The sequence below is a fragment of the Nelumbo nucifera genome, chromosome 7, assembly GCF_055504915.1.
Source record: "Nelumbo nucifera cultivar China Antique chromosome 7, China Antique-T2T, whole genome shotgun sequence".
In the NCBI taxonomy this organism is placed as follows: domain Eukaryota; kingdom Viridiplantae; phylum Streptophyta; class Magnoliopsida; order Proteales; family Nelumbonaceae; genus Nelumbo; species Nelumbo nucifera.
Genome location: NC_142655.1, coordinates 21,195,546 through 21,210,112, shown reverse-complemented (window position 1 = coordinate 21,210,112; position 14,567 = coordinate 21,195,546). Strand labels below are relative to the sequence as shown.

Genomic DNA, 14,567 nt, shown 5'->3' with positions numbered 1-14,567 from the left:
TAAAAACTATTTGCAGCAAAAGAAAAGTAAAAAACAATATAAAATATTAAAGGATTAATGTATTAAGAGATGTATTAATGTGTCTTGCATCTAGTCTAGGCGTGTGCCTTGGAGTTAAGCGCCTGCCTAGTCGCCTAGGCATGCGCCTAATTGACTGGGTGTGTGCCTTATACAAACTTTGCATAGCGTCTGGGCGAGGCGAAGTTTGAAAACCGCCTAGTCCCCTAGGCGTCACCTTGACAACTATGTTATCAATATGTTCAAAGAAAAACACATTTTCAAGAAAAATAGCATTGCGGGATATGCGAATGCAACAAGTCGTGGGATTATAACAAAGGAAGCCCTTGTCATCAGGACTATAGCGCACAAAAGCACACAAAGTCGCTTGACCAATTAGTTAATGTGCTCATGGGGTGGAAGATGAGAAAAACAAGCACAACCAAATACACAAAACATGGAGAAGTCTTAAGGACAATGAAAGCGAGACTGAAAAGGAGAAGAATTGTCCAAAACTGGCAATGGAAGAAGACGTATAAGCTACAAAGTAGTGCTGGCTGCCTCAACCCAAAACCAAGAGGGTACATGTAAATCTTGCGAGAGAGTTCTAACTAAACTAAAAATGTGTTTATTCTTTCTTTCTACCACCCCATTCTATTGGGGGATACCAAGATAGGATTTTTTGGTTTGAATACCTTGTTGTTTCAAGTAAATTTGAAAATCCTCATCAAAATACTCTCCCCCTTAACCTGAATGTAAAATGCATACGTTGGTTTTGAATTGGATAGCAACATGGGCCTAAAACATTTTTTTTATAAATAAAATGAACTTTTATTAAGCTTTAAGAAAAGGCTTTACAAGCATCCCTTAGAGAGGCATGAGATGCTACCTCTTTGTAAAAACCAAAGAGAAGTTACAATTGAGCCCAAAACAATAAATCCCTATTCACCCCTTGCTTAGCCAATGCATCCACCATCCCATTTGTAGATCTCCTCACCCACTGTATCCTAAGATTCATGTTCCTAATAAGCCACTTAACCTTCTTCATTTCATTCTTGTAGCACCAGATTATAGAGTTCGGTCCTTTAAACATCCCACCACCACTTTTGAATCCCCTTCTATCACCATATTTGCTAAGTGCAACTCATTGGCAATCTGCACTCCTTGTATTGCTGCAAGCAACTTTGCTTTGAGGGAGCCACCCAAACCCACGGAGCCGGAGAACAAAGCTACAACTTTACCTTCTGAATCTCTAAAAACCCTATTGATCAAAAAAAAAAAAAAAACTCTCAAAACCCCTCCTATACCAAAGGGGCCTAGACTACCTTGGCTTCTCCCATCAAAATTCAGTTTCACAAAGCCTTCCATTGGAGGTAGCCAATACATCTCTACACTTTCTTTTCTTGAAGAGCTTTTGGCAATTGCTTCCTGATTCCTCGAAACATCGTCAAAGGAGAATTGGGAGAACAAATCCAAAGTCTTTATCCAATGGATCACCCTACCATTACGCAATCCTTAACAACTTCTTTGGTTCTCTCTTTTCAAATAGCCCACACCAAGGCTACTCTAACACATCTCCATATTATTCTTCCCTTTTTTTGGGCCACATAAACATGGAATAGTCGAAAAGCATATTGACCTTTGATGGTAGGTCCACCTACACCCAAACAAAGAGAAAAACCAAAGCCTAACCTTTGCAACAAAAGGACAAAAGAAAGGAGGACCTGACGGGATACACAATGTCCTAAACAAGAGAACAAATCCTTAGGGTGGGGAGCCAAATACGCTTATCGAACTTATCAGGGTCTAAACTAACAATAATAGTTTTAAGGTAGAGAACACTTCAGATTTCTTGCGAAGAAAATAAATCCAAGTAAATCGGCTGCAATCATCAAAGTCACACAATACTTGTACCCTAATCAAGAAACAACTGAAGATGACCAAACATCACTATGTATTAATTGAAATGGAATTGTTGCATGCTCAGAATGAGAAGGAAAAGGTACATGGCTCTTACACAGGCAACAAGTAATGCAAGCTCTATTAATGTCCTTAAGAGAAGCAGCAAAAGTTGGTAAACTACCAAAAGTAAACAAGTAATCAAGTTTCATTGAAGAAGGATGACTGAGGCATCTATGACATAAGTGCCAAGCATTATTACAATTAATAGCATCAAAACAAGTAGTAGAAAGTAAACAAGAAGTGGATGTGGATGAAGCCTTCTTCTACTAGAATTCCAAATCAAACAGCCAACCCACTCTAAGCCCCTTCCCCTTCACCTCCTCAATGTGTTGGGCCTACATTAAAGAACTATCAGAAGAAAACAAAACAACATCACCATCTTCAACAAGTTGTCCAATAGAAATAAAATCAGTAGTCAATTTGGATACAAATAAGGTCTTGGGAGACTTACCAAAAGAGGCCCATGTTATGTGATCACCTAAACCAATGATCCAAAAATGGTTTGATGAAGGACAAAAGGAAGGAACTTACAAGGCAGACCGATAGCTGAAAAAGAAGAAGAGATAGTCGAGGACATAACTTATCGAGTCTTCTCCTCTGACATACTAGCAAAGGTATCACTCTGCAGTATCGGCAAAGCAGTAGAAGATGAGGCATCTTAACGCTCCACAAAATCCTGATAAGCCTTATAAGACCCCTTCTTTTGATTGGACCCCCCCCCCTTGGAGGTCAAGTAGGGTACTATGTAATGATATGTCCCTATTGCTAGCAATAAGTGCAGGTGTTCTTTTTCTTGTAGTGTAAGACAACATGCCCAAATTCATTACATTCAAAACATTGTACCCAAGAAAAATCTTTCTTCCCCTTTGGCTTTGTTGCAAGGAAAACAATATCTATATTAGAGTCCCTCTTCCCATCAAGTGTAGTGTGAGTAATAAGCCTGGTTTCTTCTCTTAAATCTCCCCAAGAATAGTGTCTAGGTCTCGAAGAGTCTCTCTACTGAGAATATTAAACCTAACAACATCAAATTCTGGTATAAGGTGCATTAGGAAATGCATCATCTTTCCTCTATCAAAATGTTCCTTCATAAACTTCACACAACAATCTCAAGGATCCTCCCCCAAGTGTATCGGCTCATACTCAGTCCAGAGGTTAACAAATCCTGCATGGTATTCCTGAATTCTCCTTTCTCCTTGATGATAAGAAAACATGTCAAATTCAATTCGGTATTGTCTAGAGAGGTTTGATTGTTGATAAACCTTCTCAAGATATCGATAGCTCTCATAAGCAGTTATGCCCTCTCATAGCAATGGCAATATCCATTTCAATTGATCCAAGGATCCATGAGGCCACTTTTTGCATTATCAAATTTCCATTGTTTCAAGGCCTTAACATCTGAATCAGCAGGTTTAGAAGTTGTTCCATCCAAATATCTCCAAAGACCCTCTGCCTCAACATGGAATTGGAAGTGCAACTTCCATAAATCATAATTGGACCCATTAAACTTGATGGGAAGGACATCTATTCTTTCTGAAGCCATTAAGTAACAGGACAGCAGTGTGAAACTACAAACAAAACGCCAGGCCGGCACGGCACGGCCAACAGACAGCCCATGCTTTTGGCTGGCCGGGCCATGCTTGCTACCTCTAGGATACTTTAAAAGTCTGGCCCGACATGGCCCCAAGCGGACCCGGGCCGTATCGTGGGTCGAGGCCAGGCTAGGCCACGAACCAAGCTAAGCCATGAGAGGTATATTATTTTAAAAATTTTGATTTGAAAAAAAAATGAAAATTTTAAAATAAATTAACAAAATAGACAAAAATGAATTTTATTTTATTACAATACAATTGAAATAAAATAGCATAATAAAATTGAAAATAAAAAATTATATATATTAATATATTATTATACAATTATATATATATATATTGGTCATGTCGTGCAATGCAGCCGGGCCACAGGTCGTGTCATGCCATGTCATGCCGGCCCTTGGGCCTGAAAATCCAAGCCCAACACGGCCCATGTCTCCGTGCCATGCTCGGAACAACCCGCGTGCTACCGTGCCAGGCCACGAGCAGCACACCCCAATTTACAACTCTAAATGGAAGAGAGAAAGGTAAACACCTTCCAGCCAATTAAAGGAAATCTCTAGGAGAATTTCAAGAGACAATTTGAATAGTAAACAGTAAAGAAATACCAAGAAATTTCTTACTTGTCCAAAAAAGGAAACTGTAGCAACCAGCCAATCCAAGAGAGAAATCAAAACCCTTATTAAGCAGAGACCCAATCAAAACCAGGCAGCAAGTGATCAAAAGTGCTCCTCTGGGCGACACCAGACATAAAGTTTCATGCAGATCTGATACTTCTTTGAAGAGATCTAGAGTATAGAGATCAAAGCTGATGGCGTAGAACTCCAAGAACAAGACTGTCAAGGGCTGATCGAAACAGGCTTAGGTAGAGGAAATCAGAAGCAGAAGAGGATTCCCAAAATACTGATAGGAAGAATCCTAAATAACAGTAGGTTCGAATCTTATTCAAGAAGATCAGATTGCGACCTTCTCTGATACCATATCAGAGTCAGATTGAGAGACAAGAAAAAAAAAGAGCGCAGCAAATGTTGGGTGTGCCAAAAGAAACAGACACCCAGGAAATAGAATTTATTTTATATAGTGAAAAGACATTCTGCCCCCAAAGTACAAATAGTGTACAAAAGAATAAGAAAGAAAAATCTAATGTACAAAGTATAAAGAAACAAAAATAACCCCATATCCTTCTTTGTCTCTAGAGTTAGAGAACAGAAACAATCAGATGCATGCCAAAGAGGACTAGAACCAACTCATTGCTGCTAGTCACCACCCACCACCACCAGAATTCCCATCAATTTTGAAACTCAGTTCGCCTGGTGGTGTTGCATAACTTGTATTGCATTTGGTCAACTTACAGGTATTTGTTTATTCTTTATCATTTTCAGTATATTGTATCGTTATTTGATTATTTATTTTTTTCTGAAAGAAGATGAAGAACTTATTGGATAAAAAAATTCTTCATTCCCTGTGGTGGTGGGTCCAAGTGGACCAAATAATGGTACAATATGTTAGTCTTGCTTTATTAATTTGAGATAGAAAAGGCAAAAGAGGTCGTTATCAATGCTGAACAACAGAGGACCAGCATTGGTGGAAAGAGACTAACTCTGTACTTGTAAGTCTGTAATTACAGAAATAAATTATAGCAGAACTATACCTAAGACTGTAAAGTTGTTGATTATTAATAAAGGGAGGGGTCTCATTCTTATCAAATTTCAACACTTAATAATAGGCACAACCGAACGGAAATGCAGTTTGGTTTGGTTTGGTTTGGTTTATTATATTGGTTAAACCAAAACGTCAGTTAGGTTCTCGGTTCTAACTGGACCGAACAGAACCGGCCAAATGTACACCCCTAAGGAGGGGTGATAAAGATTCACCCGAAAAGAAAAAGAAATAATATTACATCACCCCCCTCCCAATTCCAAATCAAAAACTGATACCCCAGAACTGAATGACTCTTTACATACATCTGCACATTCTTGAAGAATCAAAACCCATTCCAAGGTTTTTTTCCCAAGAATTGAAACAAGACAGTGAGGCCTTGAACTGATCTTCAAAAACTCTTCCATTTCTTTCCTTCCACAGCTCTGAACAAACTGCAAAATGGCACACAACTCCAAACTGTTTTAGCTTTCCTGCTTCCAATTAAGGCTGGCCAAAGTGCAAAAATTTCTTTCGGCAATCTTGGAGCCCATATCTCTATTCTAAACACAAAGAAGAAATACACTCAAATGGTCTTCACAGAAAGTTGAAATGCATTTTCATCCTCTGCAAAGCAAAGATATCATCTTCCCACGCACCAACTGAATGCCCCTATTTTTGATGTGATCCTGAGTGAATATGCTGTCCAAAGAAACCAACCAAGCAAAAGCCTCCACCCTAGGTTGAATAGGGTTGCTCCAGTCTCCAGACATCTTTGATATCTTCCCTTTCAACCTGATTCCTTGCTAATGCTTTGTAGAATGACTTTACAGAAAATATCCATTTGTTACTTTCTCTCCAGCATGTCAAATTAGCCTTCCCAAGTTCAATTCTGGTACCTCTAATTTAGCTAGCAAGCTAACACATTTGACATTCCTTCACTTCCCAATCAAGAAGTGGTCTTCTAAATTTTGAACACCACACGACTGATCCCTGGGCAACTTCATAGCATTGTGAGATTTAAATATTTTTACTGCTCAGTCTTTATAATCTTAGGCATAGGTCACATAGCTTTCCAATCCACAATCAACCATCCTTCCAAAACTTAATGCCTGTTCCATCTCTAATATTAAAGGAAACATAGTTCAAGAAAGCCAAGTGGAAATCCATAATTCCTTTCCACACGCATACACCATATGAAGACTTCACCTCCCTTCTGTCCCACCCAAAATTCACCACCCTATACTTGCATGCAGTGTTTTAAAAGGTATGGGAGGCGTTTGGATGTATTCCAGTGGCACTGATGCCTCTGAGGCATACACCTTATGTCGATGAGGCACACACGTCATACGCCTTTTGCATGAGACATGCTAGAGGTGTACACCTCATGCACACCTCATACAGAAAAAGGCAGAATGTAAAGGAAAGGGAAGAGAGAAAGAAAGAAAGAAAGATAAGGAAAAAAAAAAGAGAAGAAAGAAAAGGAAAGGAAAGGGAAGGGAAGGAAAGAGAAAATAGAACAAAAAAAAGAAACCAAAAGGATGAGATCTTCCTTCCTCTTCTTCCTCTTCTTCCTCCTCATCCCTCCTCTTAAGGAGGTTTATGCCCGGGAGGCTTACGCCTCTTACATTTTGAAGAATCTGAACTACGCCCATGCCTCTAGGCAGTGAAACACCTCGTCTCACGCTTCCACATTTTAAAACATTGCCTGCATACAACCACACTCCTCTAAAGAGAATCCCTTTCATGCCCAAACCTCCACAACCACTTCCTCAATAATGCTTTATCAAAAAGTCTTTAACTTTCTACTTAGTTATTATTCAAGATTTATTTGAACCTTAATGAGTTTATTTCTAACATGTAGGTCAAAGAGCTGTTGTATGCCACCCACTCAACTTCTAAGTTGAACTTGATCATATTATCTTGTACTCCTGATGTGCAAGTGGTAAACTCTATTCTGTTAGGGAAAATTAGGTTCAAATCAATTAATATATTCTTGTAGCATAGTTGACTAAAAACAGAAACAATCTAACCATTTAATGACTAATGACTTGATTCAACCAATGCCCAAAGTAACTATAAGCTCAATACACAAAAATTGCATATTGGGCGTTTCAAATGGACAAAATACTCAGATTAAAAATTAATTATTTTTTGTTTAGAAGTTGGGAAGGAGTAGCAAATTCAGCTCCTTACAAGGTTGATTTATTAAACTTAGTTTTGATGGGAGCAGTGTGGGTAACCCAGGCCCCTCAGGCATTGGAGGCATTTTCAGAAATGAAGAGGACCAATTGATTCAGGTGATTCCTTAAGGGTTGAGATACATGTACAAAAGGCAGGGAATATGAATATTAGCAAATTGATTATTTAAGGTGATTCCAAACTGACGGTTGGCTCAGCGTTTTAAAAGTGCAAGGCACAAAACAAGTGCAAGGGGCAATTTGCACCCGAGGCACAAGGCGAAGTGCACACCTTTCCAGAGAAAGGCGTGAAAATACAAAAAATGCCAATTTTTTTCAAAAATGCAAAAAATTAAAAAAATAGTAAACATAATATTAAATAAAAATATAAACTTATATTTTAAAACAAATGTTTTTAAAAACCTATTATCTAAAATTAAATACATAAACATAACATGTAAAACATATTCAAATGAAACTTTAAAAATAAAATTAAACATATAAATCATATTCAAGCATGTAAAACCCTCAATCTCTTTTGTAAATTATAATTTACAAAAAAGTCCTATTGGCCTACATATCCAAGAAACCCTACAAACTGCCTTTGTAAGCCCCTCAAGGCAAGCCCAAACAAGTCCATGTTAGGGTTTCCCAGGCGTATTAAACCCTAACATGGACTTGTTTGCACTTGCCGCAAGGGGCTTAGCCGGGGGTCTGGGCACAGAGCAGCTGGCCCAGATGCTAGGTTCAAAAAAGAACAAAAAGCACAAAAGATTAAAAAAGAAAGACAAACGCCTGGGCTGAAGTGCAAGGCACACTAGGCGTACACCTTTTAAAGTGCTGCACCTGAGTCCTATGCATCACCTGTGCACCTAGGTGCACTTTAGGTGTCTCTTTTAATCACTGGGTGGGCTGGTTGCAGGTGGAAAATAGTTTCTGGAGATACCGCAATGAAAGAAAGAAGTTCAAGAAATTAAGGCAGGGTATCAAAGTAAGGCCGCATTGGATTAAAAGATGTGCTAATTCCTTTGCTGATGTTCTAGCAAAATAAGGAGCAGGGGATAATCTTTTTTGGGCTCAGCTGTAATATGTAAGAATTGTTGGGAGGGAGAGGGGGGAAGTTAAGAGAGCTTACCCCCTCCTAATTCTGTTCATTTGTACTCTTCATTAATTCTTATTGAAATTCACAGTTATTGATAAAAAAATTATGTTTCGAAAATTGGGTCAGGACATCTTTACGAGGGGTATTAACCTTTAAAAGAGACCAGGTGTTAGCGTTTTGGGGACTCCACAATGCAATATGACACATCCAATACGGGGTGTATCATATCAATACCTTGAACCTTGGATTCAACTCATTATGCTCTACATTTTACAATACAATTACAATTTTTCAGATCTTTCTTGGAGGTTTATGGATGCTCAAAGAACAATTGTAAAAGAAAATTATGACACCGATATGAAAATGATGGAAATCTGTGATAAACATTAAAAAGAAAAATAGAATAAACATCAATACACACAAAGTACTCATTATACAGCCAAAATGTTTAAAATAAGAAACATTGAAATATAGGCAGTGGTGTATGACGATGCACATGTCTGCTATTCTTGACATCAGCCTGTAATGCATCCACAAGTAAATACAGCAAACATTTCCTGTCATTTGACGATTTCTAAAATCTTTATATTAGTCTATTAGATTTCCTAGGTTTTAGAGAGCATGTATCCTTTTATTATTTTTGAAACAAAGACCATTCTTTCCCTAGTTTGTATTTAATTTTAAAAAATAGAAAAAATCATGTATTTTTTAGGCTATCACTATTCCAGTGGAATCAATCTGGTGTCAGTGAAATTTTAAAACCATGCTTCTTAATAAATCATACCATAAAAACAGAAAACCTGGCAGTTAAACCATTCATGCAAGATTCTCAAATTAACTTTAATACCAGACTAATTTTAAAATTCACAGGATGAAAGTATAAAACCATGAATTGGTGTAAACAATAAAAAACTACATTACCTGATAATTGACTTTGAAGCGTCCAAGAAGACGACAATATTCATGGTAGTTATCATGATCAGCAAGACCTAATTCCCACCCAAATACATAATAACCACACAGAGGTACTTCAAACATAGAAAAGAAAAAAAGGACAAATAGATAAAGTAAAGTACTTAAAGAAACAGCAGAAAATTGTTTACAACATATAATATTTTCAGTTTGAAAAACATGCAATAATATTGCATGAGAACAATCAAATAAAGTGTGTTATCAAATAGAGTAAGATTTCTGAGAGGATAAATATTTTTGCACTGTTCTAAATTAAATTTCAGAACTACATTTATGCTTTAACATGACTACAATGAAGGATTAAAAATTCTGAGAGGAACATATTTTTTGAACAGTTCCAAATGAAATTTCAGAACTAGATGTACATTGCTACACAACTATAATCAAGGATTAGAAATATTGCTACAAGTATGCTTTTTTTTCTTTTCTTTTTTTTAATTTCTTTTGAAGAGCTACACAACGGGGGGTAGCCCATCCCCCAACCCAGGTGCAGGCAGGATTCGGTCCCAAGTCTCCACTACGACCAGCAGGAGACCTTACCAACCCACTGGTTGGCACCTTGCTATGTTTTTTTTTTTTTTCCTTATTGATAACTACAACAGTATCATACTAGCAATATAATGAAACTAAAAATATCTACAATGTATACTATCATGTCATTTTTAAGATGCATACATTGATAAGCATGGATATGCAAGAAAACTAGAAATGCCAAGGAAAGTGCGCTGAAAGCAGAATTCTTATAGCAAGAGGCACAATGCTTTTACTAAACAAGTGAACAGTCATAATTGTTGAGATATTGGGCCAAGAGGAACATTAGTATTTATTTCTTGTTGTAGACTTTTGTTGTCAAGGGCCTAAAGCCGTTGATTATTTATTCTTTATGCCATCATTATTTTATGATGGGTCGAATATATCATAGATAAGGGATGGGACAGAGCTACCATTATTGCTTCACAAATTATTGCTGTTTATTGACAATTTTCCAGATATACATGGATTTGTCTGATGCTTTCTCATGATGAAGTTCCAAAGTTGATCAGACAATTTCATAACCTTGTACTTACTCAGTTTAATACCCACATTAAAATATCCAGGTCTAATAGTGAAAAGGAGTATTTTGAGCAGGGCCTCTCTACCCATCTTAAAAACTTTGGGGTTATTCATCAGACTTCTTGTTTCTACACCTCAACAAAATGGGGTGGCTATGAGAATGTTGCTCTCAAGGATTTATTCCCCTCTTTGTATTCCATCTCTTCTTTTTTAAAGAAAAGCAGCCAATGTGAAGTTTGTTTCATCTTTTTCTCTTTCTACTGGTTCTTGGGATTAGGGTTTTAGAAGGGGGTTAAGAGAGCAAGAATTTGATTCCATATCAAATTTATTGCAAGTGCTTGATAAAGCTTTGGTTGGACCACTCCAGTTCAAACAAACATATTTGGTCTCCTCATCCCCATGGATCTTTCATGTGTGCTTCTATCTTCCCCCTAAAGTTAGTGCATTTTGTTGGGAAGTGTTTTATGGGAAGATCAATACTCTTGATTCCCTTAGAGACCCTACTTTGATTGACTTGAAACCAGTCTATTCTCTGTAAAGTTGTTTTACAGGGAAAGTTGTTATCACTTATTAATCTCCTGTTCATTTTAGTGTTTTAAAAGTGCAAGGCGCAAGGCGAGGTGCACGCCTTTTTGAGGCAAGGCTCACAATTTAAAAAAAAAAAAAAAGCTAAAAATTCAAAACAAATCAAAAAAAAATGCAAAAATTTCAAAAAAATCAAAAAACCTTTTATCTAAAATTAAAATACATAAATTGTGTGCAGTTAGGGAAGCTAGGAAACTGGAGAAGTTGATGAGAGATTTCTTATGGGAGCCGAGACAAGAAAAAAAGGATCACTTGGTTAATTGGGAAATTGTGTGCAAAAGTAAAGAAGAGGGGGGTTTAGGACTTGGGAGGGTAACTAGAAAAAATCAAACTCTGTTAGGGAAATGGTTATGGCGATGGCCATTGGAAAGAGAGAGATTATGGCATGAGGTGGTGGGAAGCATTCATGGGAGGTCAGAGAATGGATGGGATGCTGGTGTATCGAGGTAAGCTAACCTAGCAGCACCTTGGAAGGCTATTCACAACACCCTTCCTCAATTCCTCAATTTTACCAGGTATGAAGTTTGTTTTGGCAACTCTGTCCTTTTTTGGGAGGATATTTGGGTAGGAGACACACCGTTAAAGGATTTGTTCCCTTCGCTTTTTTCTATTTCTTTGTACAAAAAAGAGGTGGTCTCAAAATTTGTCTCACCTTTGGGAACACCCTTAGATCCTACTTGGGATTTTGGGTTTCGTAGAGGTCTTAGGGATGTTGAAATTGATTCTCTTTCTGCTTTGCTTGGTTGTCTTAATCAGGTTTGTTTGGATCCCTCCAAGCCAGATAAGAGGGTTTGGACTCCTAGACCCAATGGAACCTTCACTTGTGCTTCTTTCTTCAAGTCCATCTCTCAACTTTCTACTCACCAACCCTTTCTGTCAAAAGAAATTTGGTGTAGGCCAGTTCCCCCAAAAATTATGGCATTTTGTTGGGAAGTATTCCATGGGAAAGTTAACACTTTAGATAACCTACAAAAGAGAAGACCTTTCCTCTGTATTTCTCCTAATTGGTGTATCCTCTGTAGAGCTCACGGTGAGGATTGTTACCATTTATTAATATATTGTCCCTTTTCTGCAGACCTTTGGGCTTGGCTACTTTCGTTGTTTGAGGGTAGTTGGAGTCTACCAGCAGAAGTTCACATGCTCTTCAACCATTCTACCTTTTATTGGCCTACAAAAATAGGGAGAATTATGTGGAGATGTGCTCGTGCTGCTTTGATTTGGACTCTTTGGGAAGAAAGAAATCTTAGAATCTTTCAAGAAAAGGAAAGGAGCAGCCAGGATTTGAAAGACTGTGTGTTAAATAGGGGAATACATTGGCTGAAGACCTTGGAAATCTTTCATTAGTTCTCCTTTAATGACCTCTGGAAAAATTGGTCAGCAGTAGCGAGGTGTTCATCTCTAAAGGACAAATCAATTACAAGTTGGTCTCCTCCATCCGAAGGCTCACTAAAGTTGAACTTTGATGGAAGTAGCATGGGTAATCCAGGTTTATCCGGAATGGAGGGTGCTTTGAGAAATGCGAAGGGAGAGATTTTGTTGCTTTACTCAGGTCCCTTGGGATTTGGGAACTCCATTAGGGCAGAACTCTTAGTTGTTGTACAAGGGGTGCAATTTGCAAACCAGCTGGGGGTACAACAACTAATAATTGAGGGGGGCTCCAAAGTGGTGGTGGGTTGGTTGAAAAATTCTGAAGAGGCTATGTGGCGATACAAGAATGAAATGAAGAAATTTAGTTGGTTGACAAAGAATATGTTGGTCACTGTACAGTGGGTGGATAGATCAGCAAATACTTTGTCAGATATGTTAGCTAAGCAAGGGGTAAATAGGGAAGAATTATTTTGGGCTCAGTTGTGATTCTTGTTTTTCTTTCCTAGTTTACTTGTAAGTTTCAAGGAGGGGCTGCAGCTCGCGCCTCTCGCTGGGATGATGTATGAACTCACTCTAAATTTGTTTCTGAATCAATAAATTTATTATTATTCATCAAAAAAAAAATAAAATACATAAATATAATATGTAAAGCATATTCAAATGAGAATTTAAAAATAAAATCAAACATATAAAACATTTTCAAGCATATAAAACCCACAATCTCTTTTTTTTCTCAATTGCATCAAGTAGCTAATGTGACATATTACATTCCTAATTCTACGAGCCGCCTTTGTGCCACGCCCCTCGAGGCAAGCCCAAACAAGTCCATGTTAGGGCAAATTTTCAAAAGACGCACGCCTGGGCTAAGGCGCAAGGCACACCAGGCACACACCTAGGCGCGCCTGAGGCACGCCTTTTAAATCATTGGTTCATTTGGTGAAGGTATTTGGGAAAGATTCTTTTCTTTATTTGGGTACAGCTGGACCTTACCACTAGAGTTACATGGACTCTTTGACACATCCACTTTTAGATGGCTAAAGAGAAGAGGCAAAGTTCTCTAGAAATGTACAAGGGCAGCTATGATTTAGACTTTATCAGAATAAGGAAATTCTAAAATATTTCAAAAGAAAGAAAGAAAGAAGCATGGAAGTGATGATAGAGAGCATAGCCTTGAGGGTGATACATTAAAACCTTGGACATCTTTTCATAGTTCTCTAATGATATTTAGAGGAACATGGGTACAGTGGTAAAAATTCATCAAGGAAGGACAAGCCTATTTTGTCATGGACCACCCCAGGGCAACCCAGGGCCTTTAGGGATAGGATGTTGCTACAAAAATAAAGAAGGATGGGGTTATTGCATTGTTCTTAGGTCCGATTGGTGTGGGAGATTCCAATGTTTTAAAAATGGGCCATTTTGTGCAAGGCAAGGCACATGCATTTTTTAAGCAAGGCGCAAAAATGCAAAAAAAAAATCATAAAATTCAAAAAAAAAACAACAAATTCAAAAACAACCAAAATTTAAAAAATATACCAAAAAATTAAAAATATTAAATACAAATTAAAAAATTTTAAATTTAAAATTAAATGATTTAAAAAGCCTATTATCTCAAATTAAAATATATAAACATAACATGTAAAATCAAGCATGACATATAAAACATATTCAAGCAAGTAAACTCTTAATCTCTTTATTTTCTCCCAATTGCATTACTTTAAATAGCTAATGTGATGTTAAACATTATGCATTCTTATTCAGAAAAAAAAAAAAAAAAACATTATGCATTCTTGATTCTATGAACTACCTTTAAGCCCCTCGAGGGAAGCCCAAACAAGTACATATCAAGGTCTTAAATTTTTAATCCCTATAAAAAGGTTTTAGAATTTTATGCATCTTTTAAAAATATCTTTTATTAGGATGAATGAATGAACAACATTAACAAACATGGGACTATTGGAACTCCAGTGAGCGAGCGAAGTAAGTGATGCACCAAAAAACAAAAAAAAAATAACATAGATTTTCAAAAGGCACATGCCAGTGATGAAGTGCAAGGCACACCGGAACCGTGCCTTTTGAAAGTGCCTGCACCTAAGACCTAGGAGAGGCGCATACCCTAAAATG

General features: G+C 37.4%; 1 protein-coding gene across 6 annotated transcripts in view; it reads right to left on the bottom strand.

The window, feature by feature from the left end:
- LOC104593606 (ARM repeat superfamily protein) overlaps positions 1 to 14,567 on the bottom strand; it is a 108,423-nt gene that overhangs the window by 49,598 nt on the left and 44,258 nt on the right. For all 6 annotated transcript variants that reach the window (XM_010253540.3, XM_010253542.3, XM_088891240.1 and 3 more), the window contains exon 9: positions 9,390 to 9,457. In XM_010253540.3, coding sequence (XP_010251842.1) covers positions 9,390 to 9,457 — 68 coding nt within the window. The remainder of the gene's footprint in view (positions 1 to 9,389; positions 9,458 to 14,567) is intronic.